This window comes from Amia ocellicauda, chromosome 10 (assembly GCF_036373705.1).
Source record: "Amia ocellicauda isolate fAmiCal2 chromosome 10, fAmiCal2.hap1, whole genome shotgun sequence".
In the NCBI taxonomy this organism is placed as follows: domain Eukaryota; kingdom Metazoa; phylum Chordata; class Actinopteri; order Amiiformes; family Amiidae; genus Amia; species Amia ocellicauda.
The window spans coordinates 26,309,175-26,331,963 of record NC_089859.1 but is presented as its reverse complement, the minus strand read 5'-3'; the positions used below and the strand labels follow the sequence as shown (position 1 = coordinate 26,331,963).

Genomic DNA, 22,789 nt, shown 5'->3' with positions numbered 1-22,789 from the left:
TTTTTTTTATAATTTCAAAAACTCTTCCAAAATCATTATGAAATCATAAATATTGAGCATGCTATTGACAGTCCCTTGGTTACTACTTTATAATAATGTATATGATTAAGATGTTTTTACCAAGTAGTCAAATGCCATTCATGTTCATTAAATCTGAACAGCTCTGGCCCACAGTATGGCTTTTCATCTCCATTTCAATTCTGTCTAAAACTAAGCACAAATTGAATTACATCAAATGCAACTGCAGTAGTAGCAGATAAGACTAAACTATTAATATATGGTGCCTGAGGCTGAAATGCACTTCTTTTCCAATATTTAATATGATCTAAGACCCTTTAATTGAATTACCCATAGCTCTTAGGGAAACACTAAAAATAATAAATGTGTTGGAGCTTAGGCCTAAAGATGCCATTAGCTTCAGGCCAGTTGATGGAACACCTGTGGAAGAAGTGAAGGGAAGGGACATGTGTGTGTGCAGTTGTTTCAAAGCTCTTAAAATGTGCGCTTTGTGACAGAATAATTGTACAGAAGCAGTGTATCTGAATATGGATCAGAAAGTTTAATAGATTCTGAATGACACTGGTTAAGAACACAACCATTGTTTCCTATTTTAACATTAGAAAGAAAGCAAAGCCATAATTTGAAATCTAACTTCCATTACTAAACACATTGTTGCATACACTAGTCTGGTAGATAAGCCAGCTACCTCCTGGATAGTATAGAAATGTAATGTTAAATTCCCAAGGGCAGCTGGGACTGTAATCGTGAATTGAACATTACAATGTTTGTGGGGAAGAACACAAGTGGATGAGAGTCAATGGACATCTTGCAGTTCTTTCAGTGAACAAACATCATGAAGTGTTTCTCAAATTGAAAGCATCTTGGGGGGCTAACTCTATACTGATTTGTATACACGTGATCTATTGCTTGGAACATGTCATGAGTTTTACACTGAAACAGTAAATCAAGTTCTTTTAACGTTTAGCAGTTTCTTACCAAATTAGAGATGGAGTGTGTCAAACTTAAAAAAAGTAATTTACCTTGCTTAATGATCTTATTTTACATAATGTCTTAAAACATCTTATTGTGGACCTATAGAAGAGGTATTATACCGATTTATGCAGCACGTCATTGAACACAAATACAATTCGATAGCCCTCTTATATACTGCATACAACAAAGTACATTTTTAATTTACCGGTTTTATATTACACCTGGTTGCTTTTTGTGCATTTATCATGTAAAGGTAAAAAAAAAAAAAAACAAACAAAAAAAAACCACTAAGCAATATGCAGATTTTTCATTGACAGAAGCAAAATTATAGCCCAAGTGTCAATACTTTTGGAGTTTCATGCCTTGTTCAGTCTAAAATGAACCACATTTGTATTATAGCTGTCAGGACTCCAGTTTGATCATGTCAATTTAAAAAGAAAATGAAAACTCTTGCCACTCTGATAGTAAACTGCAACCTGAGGGCACAAAATGAAGAATTGTGCATCTCTCCAAAAACCTTTAAAATTATACACTAAATCTGGATGGGGTACAGCAACCTGAATACCTCTTAATATTTTTTTAAAATGTATTCTACCCTCTACAGCAATACTAATTACTTGATCAATTACTAAATCACAGGAATTTCATTTTCACTTGAGTCTGCTGAAAAAAAAAAAAAGTTGAGTGGTTAGTCAGATTTGTCAGTCAAGTTCAGAAAGTCATTGTCCCCTGCAACCACAGCTATTGAAATCTCAATTGTGCTTCAACATTATAGAAGTACCAGGTTAATCAGTGTCATGTGCATTCTATATGAAAGTTCAAAATCACTTGGCTTGCTAGGAAATGTGCTGATGTAAAGATCAACTAGGTAGAAAGTAGTCCAATTAAATCCGTGGGGGTAAAAGGAGCTGGATGACATTAAAAAGCAAAGTGAAAAGCAGGAGCAGGCTCTTCAGTGCAACATGTTTAAACTTGTAATTTAATAGATTCTCTCCCCAAAAGTTAATAGGCTACAATGGTTTAAATCTGGGTCACAAATCAAAATTCAGCTTTAAGCAAAATAGTAACTACACAAAAATGTACTTCGAACTTTTACAATTAGTCACATGAAGCAAGTGTAAAGCCAATACCTAATGTGTATTCTGAGTCACAAATAAATTCCTATCCTTTTAGCTTAGCAGCATAACCCTTATTGAAGAAAGATAAATCACAATTATCATTGAACCAATAAACAATGGTAAGTCTCAGTGTAAGCCAATCTTCCAAATACCCCAAAACTTTGTTCTTTAGCAACTGTACTTTTACATAAGTACAAAACAAGTAGAATAAAAACTGGTATTTATTGGAGTCAATTTTCAGAGAAATACTGCATATGCAGAGTTGTAGAATTACCTTTTTAAAGCCAGATTACCCAGAAAGGTTTTGCCATTTCCAACATTGGTATCCGGACATAGAAATTACACACAACACAAACTGTCAGGTAATGACCACAATGGAAAAAATTTCTGCAGAAAATCGTGCCATTACACATTTTCATAAACCAGTTGTATGTAGTATACATTGAAAACATATATTCCTTAGTATAAACTACATAATTAAAAGTAAAAATGAAAGACATTATGAACAGGTTTACAGAGGTGCTAAAATTCAACTAATGTTAGTGTTTTGCCTAAGCATTAGCATGGAACATATATAATAGGGGGTTGCAATTGCATAAATTCACTGCAAGTAAATATATATTTTTTAGTGTATGATTATAAACTACTTTCCTGATGATGATTACCATTTTAAATATAAAGCTGTATGTTGCAAATACTGTGCTTTAAAATCCTTTATATGATGTCCAAGTTACTTGGACTTAAAGATCATTAAAAGTAACTGGAAAACAAACCTGTATTAAAAAAGTCGATTTAAATTATTTTGACGAACATTCTAAGGTATTCCTTAATCTAGGTCAATAAATCTGCTTAACAATGCCAAAAATTGGTCAAATTTAAAAGTTGGAAATTAGGTTTAGGTAAAGATTTGTGGTCCTTGATCTAACCTCCCCTGCATACCCACTAAGGCAAGGTGAGCATGTGTAGTATCAACACTTTCTGTGCTTGTGCACTATAGAACAGTCCAATTGTACAATAAAGTAAAAGTGAATAATACCAATAAAAAGTCCCTGAACACCTTTGTATAATTCCACAAATAAAAACACCCATGTAAGCAGTCATTTCACAGAGGCTGTGATAAGCAGTCTGAGCGTAAACCATGCTTTTAAATGTGAAAAGGCTGCCATCGAGTTAAACTTTGGTGATAAATAGATATATTTCTCATTAAAATAAGCCAAACATTATGAAGGCACAAAAGAAAAAACAAAATAACAAAAACAAAAACAGAAATCACACCTACATCTAAATCACACTATTTGCCTCACAGAAGTTTAGTTGACATACATCGTCAATCAGGAAGAAGCAACGTTGGATCCTTGGTGATGGATGGAGTATTACTCCCAGTATAACCCCTACCCCCACCCCACATAACAAATTTACCATGAAAAAATACATGCTTCTCTAGCCAACAGTTTCACCATTAAATATTTAAACTGCATAATAGTTCAATCAGCTTTTAATTGACCATTTTCTAATTTGTTGCAAGAATTTGAATGTAGATCAGTGACGCACATTTAAAAATAAACTTAGGTATATGAACACTGGTGCATCTGAGGAAAGGGGAAAAAGTACATGGGGGATTGGTCTAAGGATAATTCATTTAGGTGATTTTGGAGTATTCCAGGACAATTTTAAACCAATGCAGAGAAGAGTGCTTTAGTTTGCAAGTTACTCTATTTTAATAAAAACAGGGACTCGTGTTCATACTTAGAGCTCTCTAACTGGAGAGAATGATCATTTAATACACTAAAATCTCACTGTACCCAGATACCCTATCAGCCATGAAGGACAGGAGAGCTGCAATTCCCACATACCAGGTGCTGGGGTGTCTCAGGGGATTTACACCTGATCAGGATAACTCAGCGACTTCAGACTGACAACACGACTGGTGGGGTCCTCACACTGCATCTCTAATTGATATCAGTCTGGTAAGGATAACCGTAATTTGTCAGTCATGGTTTTTCCGTTTTAATATATATATTTTTTTATCTTAAAACAGTGTTCACGATTTGAAATTCTTTAAGAACAAGTATTTTTAATTGCCTTTAATTTTTCTTTAATAACTACCTATAAGATTTGATTCATTGCACATATCTTGAATTTAAAAAGGTTAAATGGCATTGTAGGCATATTTTTCCCCCCCAATTTAATACAAGAAAGTCTTTTCTTCCTTAGCTGCCCAGTCTGCATCTTCACACAGGCCTGTAGCAGGAGTCAGGCTGCCACATGCGAAGATCAACTAAAACCTGGTTTAGAGTCTGCATCCACAGATTACGCTCATCCTTAGTGTCTGCGCTCAGCCAATTCCTGCAATGAAGAATAAGTGAAATTAGTTTATACTGTAGTTATGTATAGGGCACAGTCTGTTCATTTTCTTTTCTAAAGTGAGGGATGAATTAAGATTTTACATGGGGAATACATAAATTGCTAATTACATCAAATATGCTGAATTTCCTCAAATGTGTACTTCGATCAAGCAATACAGTTAATATAAAAGCTACAGTAAGACCTTCTAATGACTTATTGTAGATTTAGATTGCCAAGTCACCTGTCTTGCACTTGTTCAAAGACTAAGCGTATTATAATACACATCAAATCAGTTTGATTAGCTTTCTGAAGCACTTCACTCCACTTGGAAAGACATGTAAAATATATAATTATGAGTCTTACTTGGTAACACACAGCGTATTCCTACACTGGCTGACTAGAGTCTCCTTGTCTTCCTCTTGCTGGGGTCGGACGGTGACCAGCTCGAAGGTATTGGGCCTGGCACAGAACTCGCGATTCGCCGGCTCAATCCTCCTGCTGGTGCAATTGGCCAGATTTATTCGACCAATTGGATTCTGAAAAAAAGGAAGCAAAATGCTGTAGTCGCCTTTCAAATGACTAACATAGATGAACGACTGTATACAATCTTCTGTAAAACAAATCAAATAAAGTAGAAAGGTTTACTTCCTAACCAACCTTGCGCTTCTCATCATCTGGGTAAGTCCAGTAAGAGATGCAGTACCCTGAGAGAACACACCACCTTCTGTGCCAAGCTCCGAACCCACTGACATCTTCAAACATCGTCTGTGGGTGCAAGACAGTGAACAGTAGGCTCCTTAAATCTTGGGCAGAATACATTTTTTTCAATGCTCTTAGACAGCCATTTGAAAAAAAAAAAAAGTACTGATCACAGAAGACATTCTAAGTTTTGGATGGGAATAGATTAATTTGTGTGAACCAGAGGCCACCTAGTGGCTTAGTTATAAATGTCCAGTCACCTTCACCTATGTTAACAATCTCAAACATTGCCACTTATTTGTCCAAGTAAACCTTTTCAAACCTTTCAATCAAGGGACTTACCAAAAAGCCTCTTTCTTCAATTGATGACCCCACCTGACACTGAAGTTTCAAATAAATATGACCTTCCAGAGGGCACAAAAACGGTACCTGTAAGTCACAAGATGTTGCTTTAAAATCAGCTCTGCAAATTAACCAATTCAAACTAAATTGACAATAGATATTGCAGAAACAAGGTGAATAATACATTGCATTTGCAAAAAACAAACTATAGTCAGGAGTTTAATTAAAAAAAACAAACAAAAAAACAAAAAAAAAACCCTCAAATGTTATATAACCTAGGACAGGGGTGCCCAACCTTTTTTGACATGCAATCAACTTTTTGAATGTCCAGCCTGATATCTACTAGTTCTAAGCATTGTAGCTAAAATCTCACATTTGGCAAGAAATTGCCCCTCCCCCATCACACACATTTGGCCCAAAAATCTTTCTGGATTGTGAAAAAAAGCTCTCAAGTTTTCAAAATGCATAGCGTGAGACATGTACTCAGTCGATACCCACACATCAAACCAAAGGACTCTTAGAATACCGTGGATCAATAGGTTTTCCATATTGGAAAATCTCACAATCAACTGCTTGGGCACCCCTGACCTTGGAGTTATATGAATACATATAAAAATACAGCTATGGAAAAAAAAATTGAGACCACTGCAAAATTCTTAAATCAGCATCTCTACATGTATGGCAGCCATTCCATTCCATTCATATTTTTATTGGAATTTGGGAGAAATGTTGTCAGTAGTTTATAGAATAAAACAAAAATGTTAATTTTACCCAAACACATACCTATAAATAGTGCAACCAGAGAAACTAATATTTTTGCAGTGGTCTCTTGTTGTTTTGTTTGTTTTTTGGAGCGTGTTGTTGCCACGACAAAAAAAAATCTTGTCCAAGATCATTTGTAGTTCTTATGGGTAACCTTGTGATAGGACAGAACTGGAGAGGCAGGTCAGAAACTTAATAAATCGAACGTATTACTTGTGCAAGACATTCTAACACTATTCCTTCAGAATACTCTGTGTGAAGGCGGCTTCTGGTGGCTTGAGTTACCACAAAGCCATGTTGGTGCACCATTTTATACCCATGTAGCTTCCCATGTTTACCTTTACGTGCCATCACAAACAATGCTACTTCAAGTAATTCGGACATGAATTTGCAATGGTACAAGTGTTTTTCTTTAAAATCCTTCTTAACGTTCTCATACTGAGCACAGTTCCATTTACATGGGTCAAACACTGTAATACATCTTAAGACCAAGATGTAACACTTGCAATTCCTGTTTAGCTAGTGAAATAGGGATCATATGGTATTTGAGCATGTTACAAGAAACTTAACCACTTAAAAAAAAAAAAAGTACAATGTTAAGCCATGTTAGGGAACCAGGTCTTTCGATGTAGTGGGCTTAACACTTTACTGTGCTGAGGTTTCTGTTGTGCATGGTTCGCATCCAGAGCGGAGAACTCCAGCTACACTTGCAATTAGTGTTTTGTCTGGTACATGTTTCTAAATTTACGGAAGCGTATTGCTGACACCCAACATTTTTTTTTTTTGTATTTTGGGGGCGTATTGCAGCTAGGGGATTTTTTGTTACAAAAAAAAAAAAAAATGTAGTCCAAGACCATTTGTATTTCTTATCGGTAATCTCACGATATGACGGAACGTAATAGAAACCATATTGCTCCTGTGAATAATTCTAAAAATGCAAGTGTCAGACACTGTCCAGTTTTACTTTAACCTTGGTCTTAAGCATAAATTACAATATTTGAGGCACGTAAACGGAACTGTGCTCAGTATGAGAACATTCAGAAGGGTTTTAAATAGAAAAACATGTCAGCTTTACTTGAAGTTGCATTGTTTGTGATGGCAGAAATAGGTAAACACGGGAAGCTACATGGGTATAAAATGATGCACCTTAAATGCATTCAACAGGGCTTTGTGGAAACTCAAGCCACCAGACGGCTTCTTCACACACTGCATCCTGAAGTAGTCGTGTTACACACAAGTAATGTTAGTTTAAGTTTATCCTTCCTATCCAGTTCTGTTGTAAAGTGAGATTACCCATTAGAAAAACAAATGGTCTTAGACTACAACACGCCCACCCCCCCACCAAAAATGATATATTTATTTTTCGCATGGCAGCAATATGCTTCCGTAGAGTACAGTATACGTTAATATAATAAATCACAGAGTTGAGCAACCCCTGGAAAAAACGGCCCTAGTAAGATTAAATACAAAATGGCATGCTTCACACACATTCAGAAAATACACCAAAACTCCAAAGTTTAATTAAACACTTGCAATTAGTTAAGCACAGATGTACCCATAAACATGTGAGGACAAGGCAGAGAAAATATAAGGCATTAAAGGTAAAAGTAAAGCGAGCAAAGCGACCTTGTAGTCAAACATATCACCGAGAAGCTGCGTGTCCTTCCATTCATAATTCATCTAAAAGACAGAAATTGATAACTAAATAAACACACACATTCCTATGAATTAGGAGTGAAAAGTGGGCTCAGGTGCTCAGCTCTTTAAAGTAAATGCAGAGGTAAAAGACATGCAGCAGTGTGAGGGTTACAACGTGAAGGAAAATACTTTACTTGTGCCTCCCACCCAAACCTTCCCACACAAGAATTAAAGAGAGGAATAAAAAATTCAAGGCAATTAGTGAATTACTGAACATATGGTATGAACAAAACTGAAACTAATTTCTTATGATTACCAGTAAATTAACGGATTTATTTAACTATTTACAGTATTGTAAGACAAATGACAAACAAGCAAGCTTTTAAGTAGTTAAAAGATCTATCAGCCAGCTATTGAAAGTCAGCATTTTGTGACCATTGTCTGCAAGCAATTGTGTAAAGCTAACAAAATGGAAAATAATTCCTTCAAACTGGACACACAAAATTAAAAAGTTTCCATAGATTCGTATGACTGTGCAAGTGAAAAAATCTGACTGAAATACCAAAGTATTCCTGAAAGGAATATTTCTGCGATGCCGGGGATCCTCCATTATATTGTGTCCTCTACGGTGGTGTCCTTACCTGATCAAGAGTAAATTTGTTTTTTCCAATAGATGCCAGAGTCAGTTTGTGTGCTCCAACAAGGACAAAATTACTGGTGCGAACAGCATTAGGACCTCCTGGACTAGCCATGACTGCAAGACAAAATAAGGCAATGAGATACGGTTGCACAGCAAGCTTGGGGTGTCCAAGTGCACGGCCATTTTCAAACTGCAAGCAAGTCATTTTTAATTCTCCTCCTTTACAAGTCAAGGCATGGTCATGCTCTAGTCAGACTACGTGATTTTCACGTTAACACTGTTTGTAAATGGGAATACAAGGAGGAGAATCCATTTCTAAATGTGTGACTCATGTGTACATGACTAGGGATGCAAGGTTATACTGGGTAGCTATCTGTATCAGTAATTTTGTAGGGCAAAGTCCATTCCAGAGCACAGGGACCAGGCAAGAGATTTTGCTAAAGCATTGTAATCTCAAATTAAACCAGAAATAGGCTTACTTTCCTTGCCTACGCAAAGTTTTCCAGGAACGTAACTCACATATCCTGAGGGATTACAGTAGATTTTACTGTTCTGTTTACATTTTACATTTCCCTAATCAATGCTACATTTATAAAAATAAAAAGTTACCTGGAGTATGAAGGTTGCTTTTCTACAAAGAAAATGAAAAATTGGTGAATAATTATTGTTAAAATACAAGCTGAAGTTCTTACTTATACTACTGATGTACTGAAGTACTCTATGTGTATGTGATGCAGTGATTTAACAATGCAATATGACTTCATGAAAATAAGACTTAATTACACGTATACTTTCAAAGCATTCACAAGGATAACAACTTACAGAAGGGGCTTAGACATGGAAATAAGCAGTCATAAGATCAAGTATCTTTAAATGCACTTAAGCCTAGTGAGTATAAATTGAATGCATGCGTGAGAAAAGACAACTTACTGTAATTGAAGTGAGGAGACGCTTGGGGGTAATTCCCTAAAGAAATAAAAAATGTAACCGATTTAGTTACAATAAAAATGTCTTTAATGAATCCAGTTACTATAAGACCCATATGCTAGCCAATTATTTTCTGTATGGTGGGACATTTTAAATTCACCTGAAAAAATAAAATCTTACTGTGTTGAACCCCATAGGCATGCAGAAATGGACTGTCACTGAACACCACACCATGCCATTACTGAACCCCTTAACTGTCTGCTCTACTTCACAACAATAGTTAAGATTACGTATTAAAAAGTCCACGTGGTTCTTGTACAGTTTTAGGGATGAATTGCATATTATGAAAGCTACAAAAAACAAACAATTCACACCCAAAGGTGAAGTTATGAAGCAGTGTTCTCAAAAAAGGCTCCGTACCAAAAAGCACACTGCATGGACAAGATGAAACTTTCTCCACAGATGCTAAACAGAGACATTAAGGTTTTTGGATGAGAAATCTAAACTAAAAACCATAAATTCAGGCTCTTCTACTTCAATACATTTGGGAAAAATATATATACATACACACACCCAAGACTGACCTAGTTGGTGCACCATCTAATGAAAACGGTGTTTAATTCTGTAGTTGTAATTGTTGGCATTTCCAAATCTAAAATGAGCAGCTTGAGGCTTCAAATATACATACATTTGAAAGCATATAGTTTAAATGAATTTTTAAAAAATACCTTGGCTTTACTAGTCTTCTTCCGCTTGTCAGATGGTATTTCCTGCTTTTGGACCTGTAGTAACAATGAATCCAGTACAATATTCCTTTACTAACAAAATGGTGATACTGGTATGGGAGATGCAATTTAGTGTGTGTATAGGAAAGGACAGGGTGGTTTTTGGTCAATTAATAAACAATTAAAATACAAGCTTCTCCTTGGAAAAGATAACTTACTAATCTTTCCTGATATAAGGAATCAAGCTACAGTTTGAATCGGTTCTAATATGTTAAATTGGACTTATCTACAATCTTCAGAATAGAGTGTATAAATAAAATTGTGCAAGACTTACTTACCAAGCAATAAACCTCAACATCTATTTCAAAGTCGTTTGAGACATCGGGACTGGAAAATAAAGTTACATACAGCATTTCTATGAAATATTCACACATTTGCATATAAAATCCTCTTGCAAAGCATTTTTTGTTCAAACTGGAAACTAAGAATTGCAGCAAATGCAAGGCTTTTTCAATCAAAGCACAGAGAACAGAAGTCTTTAAAAGTATTATAGCAAACAGCATAAATGTACCGTATTACTTACAGTGTGAATTTAGTTGGAAACGTGAGTGCATCTCCACTCAAAGCATTCTGGGTACTGGTTAAGGGTGTTGCCACTGTATTTTCAGCCCCGGCTCGGACCATTAGGAAAAAATAATAGTTTGCAGATTCTGAAAATTGAGAAAAATGAATGGTATAAGTCCAGGTAGGGTTATAATGCCATCAACAATGCTCATCTCCTTACAGCTCTTTACAGATGAGCTTAATGTCAAAGGAATGTGTAATAAAAATAATGACATGGACGATATATATTCAAAATAAAACACATTACAACAGTCCTATTTATTGGATAAGAAGCATCCTACCTGGTTTCTTTGTCAATGAACAAACAAAATCTGCTTTCAGAGGAAGGCGTAGCTCAAACAGAGACACTGATCCTGTCGAGGCTGAGGGACTGCCATCGTGTGCTTTAGAGGTACTGGGACCCTTCTTCTGGCCTGATGGGCCTTCACCTTTCAGTCTATTCAGCTCTTTCATGAAAGCCAATCTTCTCTCAGCTAGTCAAAGGAAGGGAAAAAAACATTTATAAAAATCACTGAGAAAGAACAGCACTACACCACGGTAAAGCAATAAAATACATCCTTTAAATTAGTGTATTCTGCAGCGCTATTCCAAAAATCGGTGCCAGCTAGCCAAATAAATGCGTGAACAGCAAAAAACTAAAACAAAACTGAAATCCCCTCCCCCTCTTCCCTATGTCTAACCACCCTCCTATGCCGGACACTTCAGTGTCTGACTGCCTTGCCTATGCACATTTCCTAAATAAGAAGTTGAACTTTAACTATAAACTTTCTATCTATTGCCATACCTTTATTTTGAAATGGTGCTCACAAAAAAAGGCTATTGTAGACAGAAAACTGGATGTAATCTATACACTCCAAAATCTAGCTTCTCTACACTCGGTAGAATTGGTCCTGTGTTTTACAACTTACTGGCAATGAGAAGAAGCCTCTCGGCCTCAGCCTCGACTTGAGAGCCTTTGCCATGATCCTCATCCACACAGCAGTTAAGAGCTTGACTGGCCTGGTGAATCACGGTCTGCTGCATATTTATCTCATTATTGAAAATCTAAGGAATACAAAATATAAGTGCCTCAATTAGGAATTCACAATCAGTTGATCAGATAAATTATAGACATTACAAGGGAGTCGAAAACATCTCCAAATGCAAAACGGCTTAAAATCAAAACTTCTTTGGGTTAAGCAACATAAATGATATTGCAAAATAAAGTAAAACCAGTCTACAGATCCTGTGAATAAACTCTGCATCAAAAAATAAAAACGCTTTATAGGAGGGAAAAAAATACCTTAATTTTCTGTTTGATATTCACTTGACCAGCATCCCTGCCGTTGTCTTGCTTTCGGGAAACGTCTTCTTTACGGACTATCACTTGCTTAACATGCGGACGATCAGCTTCCTTCACTCTGGTTGATCTATAAGCATCAATACTTCCCCCCAAACAGTTTTCTTTAGTATTTTTCATAACTTAGATAGTTGAACTCACATGTACAACCAATGCAAAGATTACATTAACACAGAGGTTACATTTTATTTATATTATTTTAACTAGGCATGCACCGAAATGAAAATTCTTAGCCGAAGCTGAAACCGAATATAATGAAACACTTGGCCGAAGGCCAAATACCGAACATGGTTTTTCGCATTCTTTTTTCCATTTATTTTGCAAATTTTTTCACCATTGCATAAATTAGTCTAAATGTGCATTTAACTATTAAGACAAAATCTATTACAAAACTACAAATTTAAAAATATTTATTTGACACTGAACATTTTTTTAACATTCCAGCACACATTATACCAACAAAGCACAATATAACTTAAAATAAATGAGTAAAATACAAATATTTGTATTTGGCCATCTTTGAGCCCCCCTTCTTGAATAGCCTAGATTAGGCCTATAACTGACTGAGGCTGCATAAATGTGGTATAAACACACTAATCTGACACATGAGAAGGGGTGTTATATGGTGACACATTATTGCTCTTCATACTCCTCTTCCTCTTCACTGCTACTCCCTTCTCTGGGTTTCTGCATGTCATTAAAAGGATTTAATTGGATTGGCTAGATATTCATAGAGTCACGGTGTGTGGTTGGGGTTGAGTGACGTCCTTTCCATTGGTCAATACCATGCACGCCAGCAAAGAGGCGATGTAAACAAACCACATGTTTCTCTTCAGCAGAATCTCTGCTACGCAGCAAAAAATTCATGTCTCTATCGCAAATAGTTTCCCCATAAATGAATACGGTGTAATAGATTAATACTTATCTAACACAACAACTTTGTTAAATAAACATCTATGTAAAAATACATTAGAAGACATATGGAAATGGTATAATAATAGCAGGCCTTTCAACTCTCACGAATGTCATGTCAGACTCTTGTATTACTGTCCCGACATTATCACGACTTTTTATTGTCACAATTTCAAATTAACTATAAAGGTTTTGACTATTTGTTTTATAAATGAATATTTTGCAATTACAGCTGTAATTGACCAAACCATACATTTTTCTTACTTTTTTTTTTTTGTTATACATTTTCATTCAATTGCCTGTTTAGCAATGTGAGCTGCAATGAAAATGCCATAACATTAGCGTCCTTGTGGCAATGTTTTCGGGTCACAACAGTGAAATACAAAATGTATAAGACCTATCTATCTAGCTAATTTATACAGTGTACTTGACTAAACGATTGACTCTTCCTCTCCAAACCACACTCAGACTGCCGCTCTGCACTCGGAAACACCTGTGCGCTTGTTACAGCGAATACAGAATAAACAGCAATAGCTGGTTGCTATTTGATTGCCTCATCAAAAACGTAATTGTTCGGTAAAATTTATTCAGTCTTTTCTCTTATTCGGTTGCCGAACATTCGGTGCATCCCTAATTTTAACTCATGTGCTGCCAATAAAGTACAGTGCTTTGTCAAGGAAATACAAAAATGGTGGTTGACTTAAACTATACCAACAGAAAAGTAAACATCTAAACCAAAAACATGGCATTCAGCAGATACTAGCAATTATCAATTTGAATATCTGTATTGAACTTGATTATTACATGAGGTAGCTATGCGTTTGCCAATCGATACACATTTAACAACTTATGCAAACAGTGTGAATAGGACATACCTGTACAGCAGGTTATAGTCATCAGCCACAGAGTCAATGCTGTCAATAGACTCTGCACGGCGAACTCTGGCCCTTTGGAACCTGGTGGCTCTTTGCCCATCAGGTGTATTGTTGCTTTCATTAACTGTGCTGGTTGGAGTATACATCTTTATAGATTTAAAGCAAGAAAAAAGTTGTTAGATCAAGACTTGATCTTTACAGGTATGGTTTAAGTGACTGTGTAAAGATATGCATGAATTTTAGAACTGATAGCTACGGTCACACTACTCAGACAAAAACAATGTGACCACGAGAATTACAGAATTTATTAACTACATCATCTGCTAATTGTTAGTGGTTCAACATTTTTCAAGGTGATATACAATTATTTATTTTGAGTGAGGGGTGTGTATTGTATCAATCAGCATGAAAGCAAATTGTCTCTGGATATTGCAATATAAAGGATACAGTGGTCAGGCAACAGATGAAGTCAATGAAGTCTCATCTTGAGTCTTCTCCCATTCAAACCCTTAAAAAAAAAGTAAGACTGCAAGGTCACCTCTGGACTTGTTACTGTAGAAGCCACAGTTTCTGCCAGGGGGGTGAGCAGAGACATTGAAGAAATATTCAGGGGATCCTCATCACCACCAGTTTCGTCTATCTCATCAGGTCCTTCCAGCTGCTCATTCTTAGACCTTTTCACCTCAGGGTCTTGCCGAGCTGGCTCTTCAGGTTCTTCCACAACTCCGTCAAAGAGCTCATCAATTACCCCAGAGCTGTTGACCTCCTCATCCACAGCCATCTCTACCTCACGAACAACCTCCACTGGATTTAAAATAAAATGATTTTTTTGGTAGAAAAAAACAAAAAAATAAAATAACTTCTCTATAGATCTCCAATACTTTACATTCATAAGACATGAAATGAGTTTGGCTTATTGAATATACTATACTGCAGCAGGGGGGATATATCTTCTAAATAAATCCTCTATACAACAAGTATCACAGGAGGCCATAGAGGGTACATACAGGTATGCGCATCTTCCTCTACTTTTTGGTCTTCTAGAGACTCGGATGTGTCCCTCTCATTCACCGAGAATGCAACTTTCTTCAAAGGACTGGACTTTGAATTACTGACAACCGCATCCTTTTTCAGAAAGCCTTTCAGAAAAATAAATAAAAGAGAAAAGGAAAAACAGTTACCTTTTTTGACAGGCGTTTTAAAAATATTTTTAAATAAAGTATCTTCCTTAATAACAAAAAAAGCAGAGAAACAGAGAAATAACTAATTTGGCATATTTTTTATCCATCTTGAGCCCATTCAGTATCATAATGCATCACAAAGGCAGTGCTGCAGTTTTACAAGGTCACTCATCTTTGTGAAACTGATGTATGGTTTTGTTAAGGGTTTTCTTGGACGACTATTTGGGTGAGAATTGTTCTGTGCTATTAAATCGTTAGGCCTGGTTCAGTATTATTGGAGAAAATGAGCCACTATGAGATACTAAGTCAGGCATTATATTAATTGATACACACAAGACAAATCATTTCGTGCATCTCATTACTAAACTTTTCTGTACATTGGGAAAAGGCTTTTACATTGAAGCTTTAATGTTTCACATTAGATCAGAGTTATAGTATCTATAGTATAGTATCTATCTACCTACCCACAGAACTCGAGACTGAAGGCTTTAAAGATGAATGGTTTGAATCGTTGACTTTGACAGGGAGAGAGGCCAGCTTACACTCGGTCTGTGGAACAAGTTGATCTGAATGTCCATCTGTAGTCTCCTATATTTAAAGTGCAAAAACGAGGTTCTGATTTATGATTATACAGACATCCTTTCCTTTACTTTAGTAAATTGTCCTTAATTAGGGACAAAAGAGTAATTATTTTCTATAGATTTTGCCTTCTACTCCCTACAGTTTTTCTATGTTTGATTGCTACACATCCACATGGTGTTCAGTAAGATCTAATCAGAATATTTAAATAATATTTCTGGTTACAGATCATAACTTTAAAAGCATATCTACAGTTCTTTAAAGCACTATAAAGATTATAATATGACCGCAACATACAATGTAAATATTGCCTGACCTTATTTTGTAGTTCCTTTGTGTGTGAAGTTTCATTGTCACTTTTCCACATATTCCCCTTCTGGAAGCGATTCCGTATCAAGGCAAGTTCTTTTTCACGTTCCTAAAAACAAGATAAGGCAAGATAAAGATGATTTAAAAAATAAGCAAAATAATGTATAAGAAATCAGAAACATATGTACAATTTTTTCAATTGGGTGAGTATTCAACAAACCTAAAACATCATTGACTAACTTCAATGACATGCATGAACTCGTTACAGTTTCAAACAAAAGTTGTGAACCTTTGCTTAAGTTGCTTAATAACCATCATCATTTTCATATGGTTCCTTCCCTGCCTTTGTTTCTTGATAGACCTTTTCTTACCTACAATACAAATCTGTAAAGTGAAAAATCAAGGAATACCTGTTTCTGCTTCTGAGTAAGGTCTGCAGTTGCAGTGGACAGCTGAGGTGACTTCAGCCTGTCTTGAACCAGCTTTGTGTTCGGAGTGACTGTGGAAGTTCCAAGTGCCTGAGTACCTGAAGCTGGACTCTTGTTTGAGCGCTCTTGGCACCGCTCTCCAAAACGCTCCAGGAACGATTTGACACCAGATCCACCTACATCAAAACCAACAAGGGGGAATAAACCTCTCACAAAGGCACACACTGAAAAGCATCTGGCTAAAGTAAAATGCTCAGGCCTCAGGGTTTCTAACTTCTCCCGAGACAATATTCTGCAAGATTTGGGAAAGGAAGAAATCGATAACTCATCTATTGTGTGTTCATCATGAATAAAATATGGTAAAAAGGAGATTTTGTAATCACTGAATTATAACAGTATAAATATCAGAATGCATATGTAAGTTAAATTCAATAACCAAGACTGAATTGTGCTAGCTCCAGTAAAAGCCAAGTTACGTGGCTTTAAATAGATTTTAAAAAGAGTTCCTTATACTACTCACCTGGTGTGACTGCCGGGCTTTTCTGCTGCACTGTGTATTCTTTGGTGAATTGTTCCCTGGTCTGGAGACTCAAAGTTGCTTTGGTTAGCAGAGAGGTGGCCTCCGTCTGCTTCAGATTAGACAATGCTGGTTTCCCTGCCTGGAACGCTAGGTGTTCTTTGGGTAGCTGGGCTTTCTGAGGACTTGGGGAATGAAGCCTCCCCAAATCTTTTTTCTGAGGACTAGATGAAATTACTCTGCCAGAAGGCAGTGCAGCCTGTTGGGGTGGTAGGTTTGATTTCTGGGAGCTCGAAGTAATAGATCTCCCCGCCTGCAGAGTAAGTTGAGTGGATGATTGATTTACTCTCTGAGGGCTGGACGGGACCGCTCTCCCAGCTCGCAGAGCAGAGGGGGCTTCGGCCTTCTCAGTTTTTTGAGGACTTGATGAAACAACTCTTGTTGACTGACCCGAAAAATTAATAGAACTCTAAAATAGATAAGAGTACAAATGTGTTAAAAACCTCTGAAAACAAGTTGCACAGAACCAGATATCTTAAACTGTTTGTATTTTATATATTGACTGTACAAAAGGTTGAAAATGTACACATTAGTTATTTTATTGACACTTGCTTATATATCATATCACTTATGGAGATATAAGCATGGTTTATTACACAAAAATAAACAATTGTAAACAAACCTAATTAAAATTGTTACAATAAAACAAAACGCATCCTCTACAACATCTATACAATTGCCTAATGGAACAACTGCACTGTGCAAAGCAGTTCTGAATATTAAACCGTTTACCCACCTGTTGAGCAGAGAGGACAGGCTTATTCACTGATGCTTCAGCAGTCTTTTGAGAATACGATGCAGTGTTTGGGGTTGCTCTGTTGCTGCTCACACCAGCAGATGCTCCATTGGTAGCGGATGGTTTTGATAAACAAGTGGTGCCAGGCTGCACTTGTGCATTGTTTGGCTTCACAGAGGGGTGACTTAGGTCATCTTCCCATGAGCCAATAGTTGCTGCAAGGTTGGCAAATCTGCCTTTCCTTCCTAATGGAGGCTCAGAAGACACAGACATTGGAGACTGGATGGGAAGAGAAGCTTTTTGGCTTTGTGTCTTGATAGGTGAAACATCTGCATCTAAAACAGCATCTACATAAACAAATAGAAAAGTGTGGTCTGTGTTAAAGGGTTTTGTTCATTATGGCACCACCTACTGAACAGAATCTGCAATACCAGTTTTTATTGCCATGATTAATGGAATATTGGATATCTAATATTTTATATTTCTCAAACTATAAAGTATGTTTGCTTAGAGAAGTATTTAACATGTTTCATCTGTGAAATCTGCAAAGCAAAAACTATTCTACAAAACACTTAATTTATAGTTAAGCTGAAAATGCATGTTCTCTTCACAATTGCCTTCAGGTATTCTTTTACATCTAGATTTCAGACTGCTTTACAAAAACATTTATACTTTCAAAAAACAAATTAATGTTATATAGCACAAGCTATATATTTTTTTAACTTCAAATAAAAATAACTTCGCATCATAACATACCATTGTTATCCCAGCACTGCCTTTTCTCTGCCAGCTTATGCATTCGGGACTTTAAGGAGATACCAGCTGGTATTGGTGTATTCAATTCAACGCCTTCCTTTTCAGAAGACAAGGCTGGCTGCAAAGTATTGCTAACAAGAGGTATTGGAGGCTTTTTATCCATTTCCAATGGCTTAAGCATTGAATCAGGTGATACAGGCTGCCTGTTCTCTTCACCTGTGGCTGGCACCTCTTTGTTATCAGAACACCTTCTTTTAGATGGAGATGGCTTAGTGGAGGCTTGAACTGGAGGAGGAGGAAGAGGGGAAAATATGTAGAGACATGTTATATGGTCATTAAGAGATTTGAATCTGATCCATAATCAAACTTGGTCAGAACAGTCATAAGCAGAATCAAATGAAGTAGTAACTAGAGTCTAAGGTTAGATTTGACATGCATTATAAATTACCTTTATAAAGAAAGTATATGAAATTAATTATTAATTGTGAGTCTGCATTGACTGGAACTCCATACATGCTCTGTTCCTGTCCCAAACCCTACTGTACAAAGTCTATCTATGAGGATAAGGTATTTATCATTAAATATTAAAACTGAAAACATGGCAATTATAGGTTTTAATAAAACAGTAACTTTGTAGATGGTGATGTTGTAACATCCATGCATTTTTCAATCACTGCTACATCCAGTACAGGATGGTGATGTGCCAGAGCCTAACCTAGCAGACAGGGTACACACTGGATGGGATTGATGCTCTAACTTGGCCAGAGAAATACAAGAGTTTGGACAGATCTGTAATCTTTGACGTTCCACTCCATTACAGAAATCCCAATCAAACTACATAAGGTTTTTCTGCAACATAAAAGAGGCCCAGCAGTGTTTCTGGTACTCTAAACAATTCAGACCAAAAAAAGTAAATCAATATGGCCATAAAGGCTTCAAAGGAAAAAACAAAAAGAGAAAAAACCTGTGGCGAGATAACGGATAATTAGGTACGGACCTTCCTCTGTTGGCCGCTCGGTCAAGGTGTTAGTTTCAGTGAGAGGCTCCCTGGTTCTTTTCGATATTTGCCGGCTGGCTGCTGTAGGTCTCTCGGCCATCTTCTTCTGCAGATTCTCTCTGCGGGCTCGAGTGCGTTCGAGCAGTTTCTGCAATTGCAAGTAAAAGTAACTGAAAGGAAGAAGGACCTTTACACGTGAAACGGCATACAACCTTCCTTCTCTCTTTTTCCAAGGCATTATTCCTTTTGTCCATTTAAAAACAAATTCAGTTAAATGCATTAAGCTATAAAAAATAAAATTAAATACTAAAATAACTAAGAATACATTTAGAAAAAAAAGTGAAGGTCTACCGAAGATAATACTTGTAGAGAAGTTAGGAAATCTACATAATGTCTTAAAAAATAAGTGTGTACTGTAAGAAGTCATGCTTTCCCTTATTAATAACATGCATAATATCTTCAACTAAAAGTGTTCAATTGAGTAACTTCCTAAGTGCATTGAGAATATTAAAACAAAACTTGGCTGGGCATGAAGCCAAGTAGCTTCCAGATGTATTGCTGTAGAACTTGGAAGCAAGACTAAACACATGCCTGGGTTTACAGTTGAAAGTGGTGGAAATTTCAGTTAGAACCTGGATGTCATCCCTTAAGAATGTGTTAGTCACACATGACTGCAAAGACTGGAAGTAAACTGGCAGGTTCAGTAGCCTGCCCACATATTTTGCAGGAGAAATCCATCTGTACAAGAACCACAACACAATCCCTGGAATACAATCATGAAAGGACTACTTCATATAAGGACAGTTTCAACCTACTTGAAGCAATATTTGTAATATGCTTGTTTTATATAACACACAACCACCACTGGCAACAAATATTAATGATCTTTATTCAAAGTTATGTAGCACAGAAACTAACAAGTACAATTCTATTAGCACAGAATTAAACAAAGAAAACATTCATAACACAAACTGAAACTGGGGGAGGAGGAGGGACATTTCCACTGCTAAAGACCTGTGAAAAGAGTTTATTGCCAAAAAAAACACGTTTAGGTGGGGTTCGGGAATAGAATTTCCAGAAGATGTCACAAACGTAACAAGTTACAAAAATGAACCGAGTCAATTTCAGTTCTTTGCTTTTATATTTTAATTACCGAGTCAGCTAATGCAAATGCCAACGTTTCCAATCTTTCTGGTGTTCAGCTAAAATTGGATCATTTCGCAAAATGTGGAAGTTATGAAACTGTTCATTACCAATTAAGGGAAGAGGCAGTTTAGCTTTTAAGATCAGGCAGTTGTTCATTAAAGCACACTATATACATTAAATACACACAACGTACTCAGAACATACGCAGATACTGTAGTGAATGCTGCGTTTCAGAAGGCAAGGCATGGTATCTGATCATCTCTGCAACAATTGAGAGTTACTGCACACAGGAAATAGCTGTAATCATCACGTGTTGTTGAACTGAGAAGTAATAGGGATAATATGCCGGACGCAACTCCTTTCCTAATGCGTTTCCACTGCTGGGTGGACCCAAGTAAACACTTTTCAAAGATGCGTATTCCCTCCCTTGTCATTGTCTTTTGTCACCGGAGATCAGGACTGTCGCCTCTCCCTGTTCTCCTGCTTGCTTTCTTACACGAGTGATCATCGGCAAAATCAACCAAAAGTATAGCATTTAAACATGTCTGAATTTTTTAAATTAAATTATACTGAGGGAAACTGATCGCACACGGCAAACCGACCACTGACTTTACATATTTTAACTGACCATGTTTCTGCATTTCAACACACAAAAACAAGACCGAGCGAATCGTTACTTTTTCGAGAAGCGACGGGTGAGGCCATGCAATTTTCTTTTTTATAGATATTGAAACTAAACAAATTAAAACTCGCTGCATTAAAATAATGGAGGAAACCAATAGCTATATAACGAAGACAGGCCAACAAAACTAAGCTAAGAAACTCTTTCACGATGTAGATCAATCGTATTTACCTCAAGGACTCAACAGAAACAACGCGTCTTAGTATAGAAAACAAAAAAAAAGCGTTTCTAGAAGAAATGTTTTGAATAACTCACCTCCGTAAACGGGTCCATGTTTATTATATAGCTACTGCCGTTCCAACTCCGTTTCTTCTATAATTCCCTCTAATTGTATTGTATTTTTACGATAAAAACACAGCGCTGATTTTCTGCAACCTCTCCTGTCTTCTCCCATGAAGCATCTGTTCAAATTTGAATTTCAGCGCCGCACTCACTGCGCAAGTGCGGAAACGAAACCCACCCGTGATACAAGATTACAGCCACTGGAAGCAGCCAATCAAAAGCTTAATCTGAGATTGCCCGCCTACTACTGAGCGGGTACAATGGAAAAAATATATATATCTTAAAAAGGGTACACAAACCTTGCAGCATATCTCAATTTATCAAGGTAAAGATGCATAGTTTTAGTCAATATAAAAAAAGTGTAATTATTTTCATTATTAATAATTGTGTATTTTATTGTTACTGAAAAATATGACCGTAAATCTTGTATGCACAACTTGCATATATATATACATATATATATATATATATATTTGAACATATATATATATATATATATATATATATATATATATATGTTCAAAAGTTTGGGGTCACTTAGAAATGTCATTGTTTTCCATGAAAACAATAGCAAATATAGCAAAATGAATAGGAAATATAGTCATCAAGGTTAGAAATAATGATTTTTAATTGAAATAATTGTCCTTCAAACTTTGCTTTCAGCAAAGAATCCTCCATTTGCAGCAATTACAGCCTTGCTGACCTTTGGCATTCTAGTTAATCTAGAGGTAATCTGAAGAGATTTCACCCCATGCTTCCTGAAGCACCTCCCATAAATTGGACTGGCTTGATGGATACTCCTTAAAGGCTGATTTATAGTTCTGCATAGGGACACAGAGCAGGGGTTTGTGGGTAAGCGCTAGTGATGGGCATTCCGGGTCTTTTCAGGTTTTCAGGTTTTGTCCCGTTTTTGAGGAGACCCTCTCAGAGGGAACAGATGTGGCCACTATGCAGAGTCTCCCTGTCATGACTTTAGTAAGATGTGGGTAGACAGAGGCCTTGTTCTTCCACCAGCTCAGAGGATCTGCAGATCTTTGGAGGAGGGGCTCCTCCAAATAGGATTGGACCTCCATTATGGCATCTGCTGAGGGCTTCTTTCGTGCTGCATCCCCATTTGCTCTCTCATCAAACAGCATCCAAACAGCAGACATTTGTGGCACTACTGCTGGTGCTTCT

General features: G+C 36.6%; 1 protein-coding gene across 2 annotated transcripts; it reads right to left on the bottom strand.

Annotated features, from left to right (window-relative positions):
• Positions 1 to 538: 538 nt before the first annotated feature.
• On the bottom strand, positions 539 to 21,728 carry anln (anillin, actin binding protein). Of its 2 annotated transcripts, XM_066715746.1 has the most exons (25): positions 21,587 to 21,728; positions 19,504 to 19,651; positions 18,507 to 18,791; positions 17,751 to 18,097; positions 16,958 to 17,423; positions 16,420 to 16,613; positions 16,017 to 16,118; positions 15,586 to 15,709; positions 14,948 to 15,079; positions 14,479 to 14,744; positions 13,941 to 14,086; positions 12,097 to 12,238; positions 11,723 to 11,858; positions 11,096 to 11,287; positions 10,774 to 10,900; positions 10,529 to 10,577; positions 10,194 to 10,247; positions 9,469 to 9,504; positions 9,148 to 9,169; positions 8,540 to 8,652; positions 7,887 to 7,940; positions 5,499 to 5,585; positions 5,115 to 5,222; positions 4,821 to 4,993; positions 539 to 4,457 (listed from the first exon to the last, which is right to left on the bottom strand). In XM_066715746.1, exons 1-25 carry the CDS (start codon positions 21,602 to 21,604, stop codon positions 4,343 to 4,345), a joined length of 3,636 nt encoding a protein of 1,211 aa, XP_066571843.1. In that variant the 5' UTR covers positions 21,605 to 21,728; the 3' UTR covers positions 539 to 4,342. The 2 variants fall into 2 exon arrangements, with proteins under 2 accessions (XP_066571843.1, XP_066571844.1); XM_066715747.1 differs by lacking the exon at positions 7,887 to 7,940.
• Between the last annotated feature and the right edge of the window lie 1,061 nt (positions 21,729 to 22,789).

What these genes read in the sequence shown, in the direction of transcription:
- anln (XM_066715746.1), bottom strand. An exon ending in CTGTCCTCTCTGCTCAACAG is followed by an intron (nt 17,424 to 17,750) that starts GTGGGTAAACGG and finishes TATCTATTTTAG; the next exon opens with AGTTCTATTAATTTTTCGGG. An exon ending in CAAAGGAACTACAAAATAAG is followed by an intron (nt 15,710 to 16,016) that starts GTCAGGCAATAT and finishes CTTTAAATATAG; the next exon opens with GAGACTACAGATGGACATTC.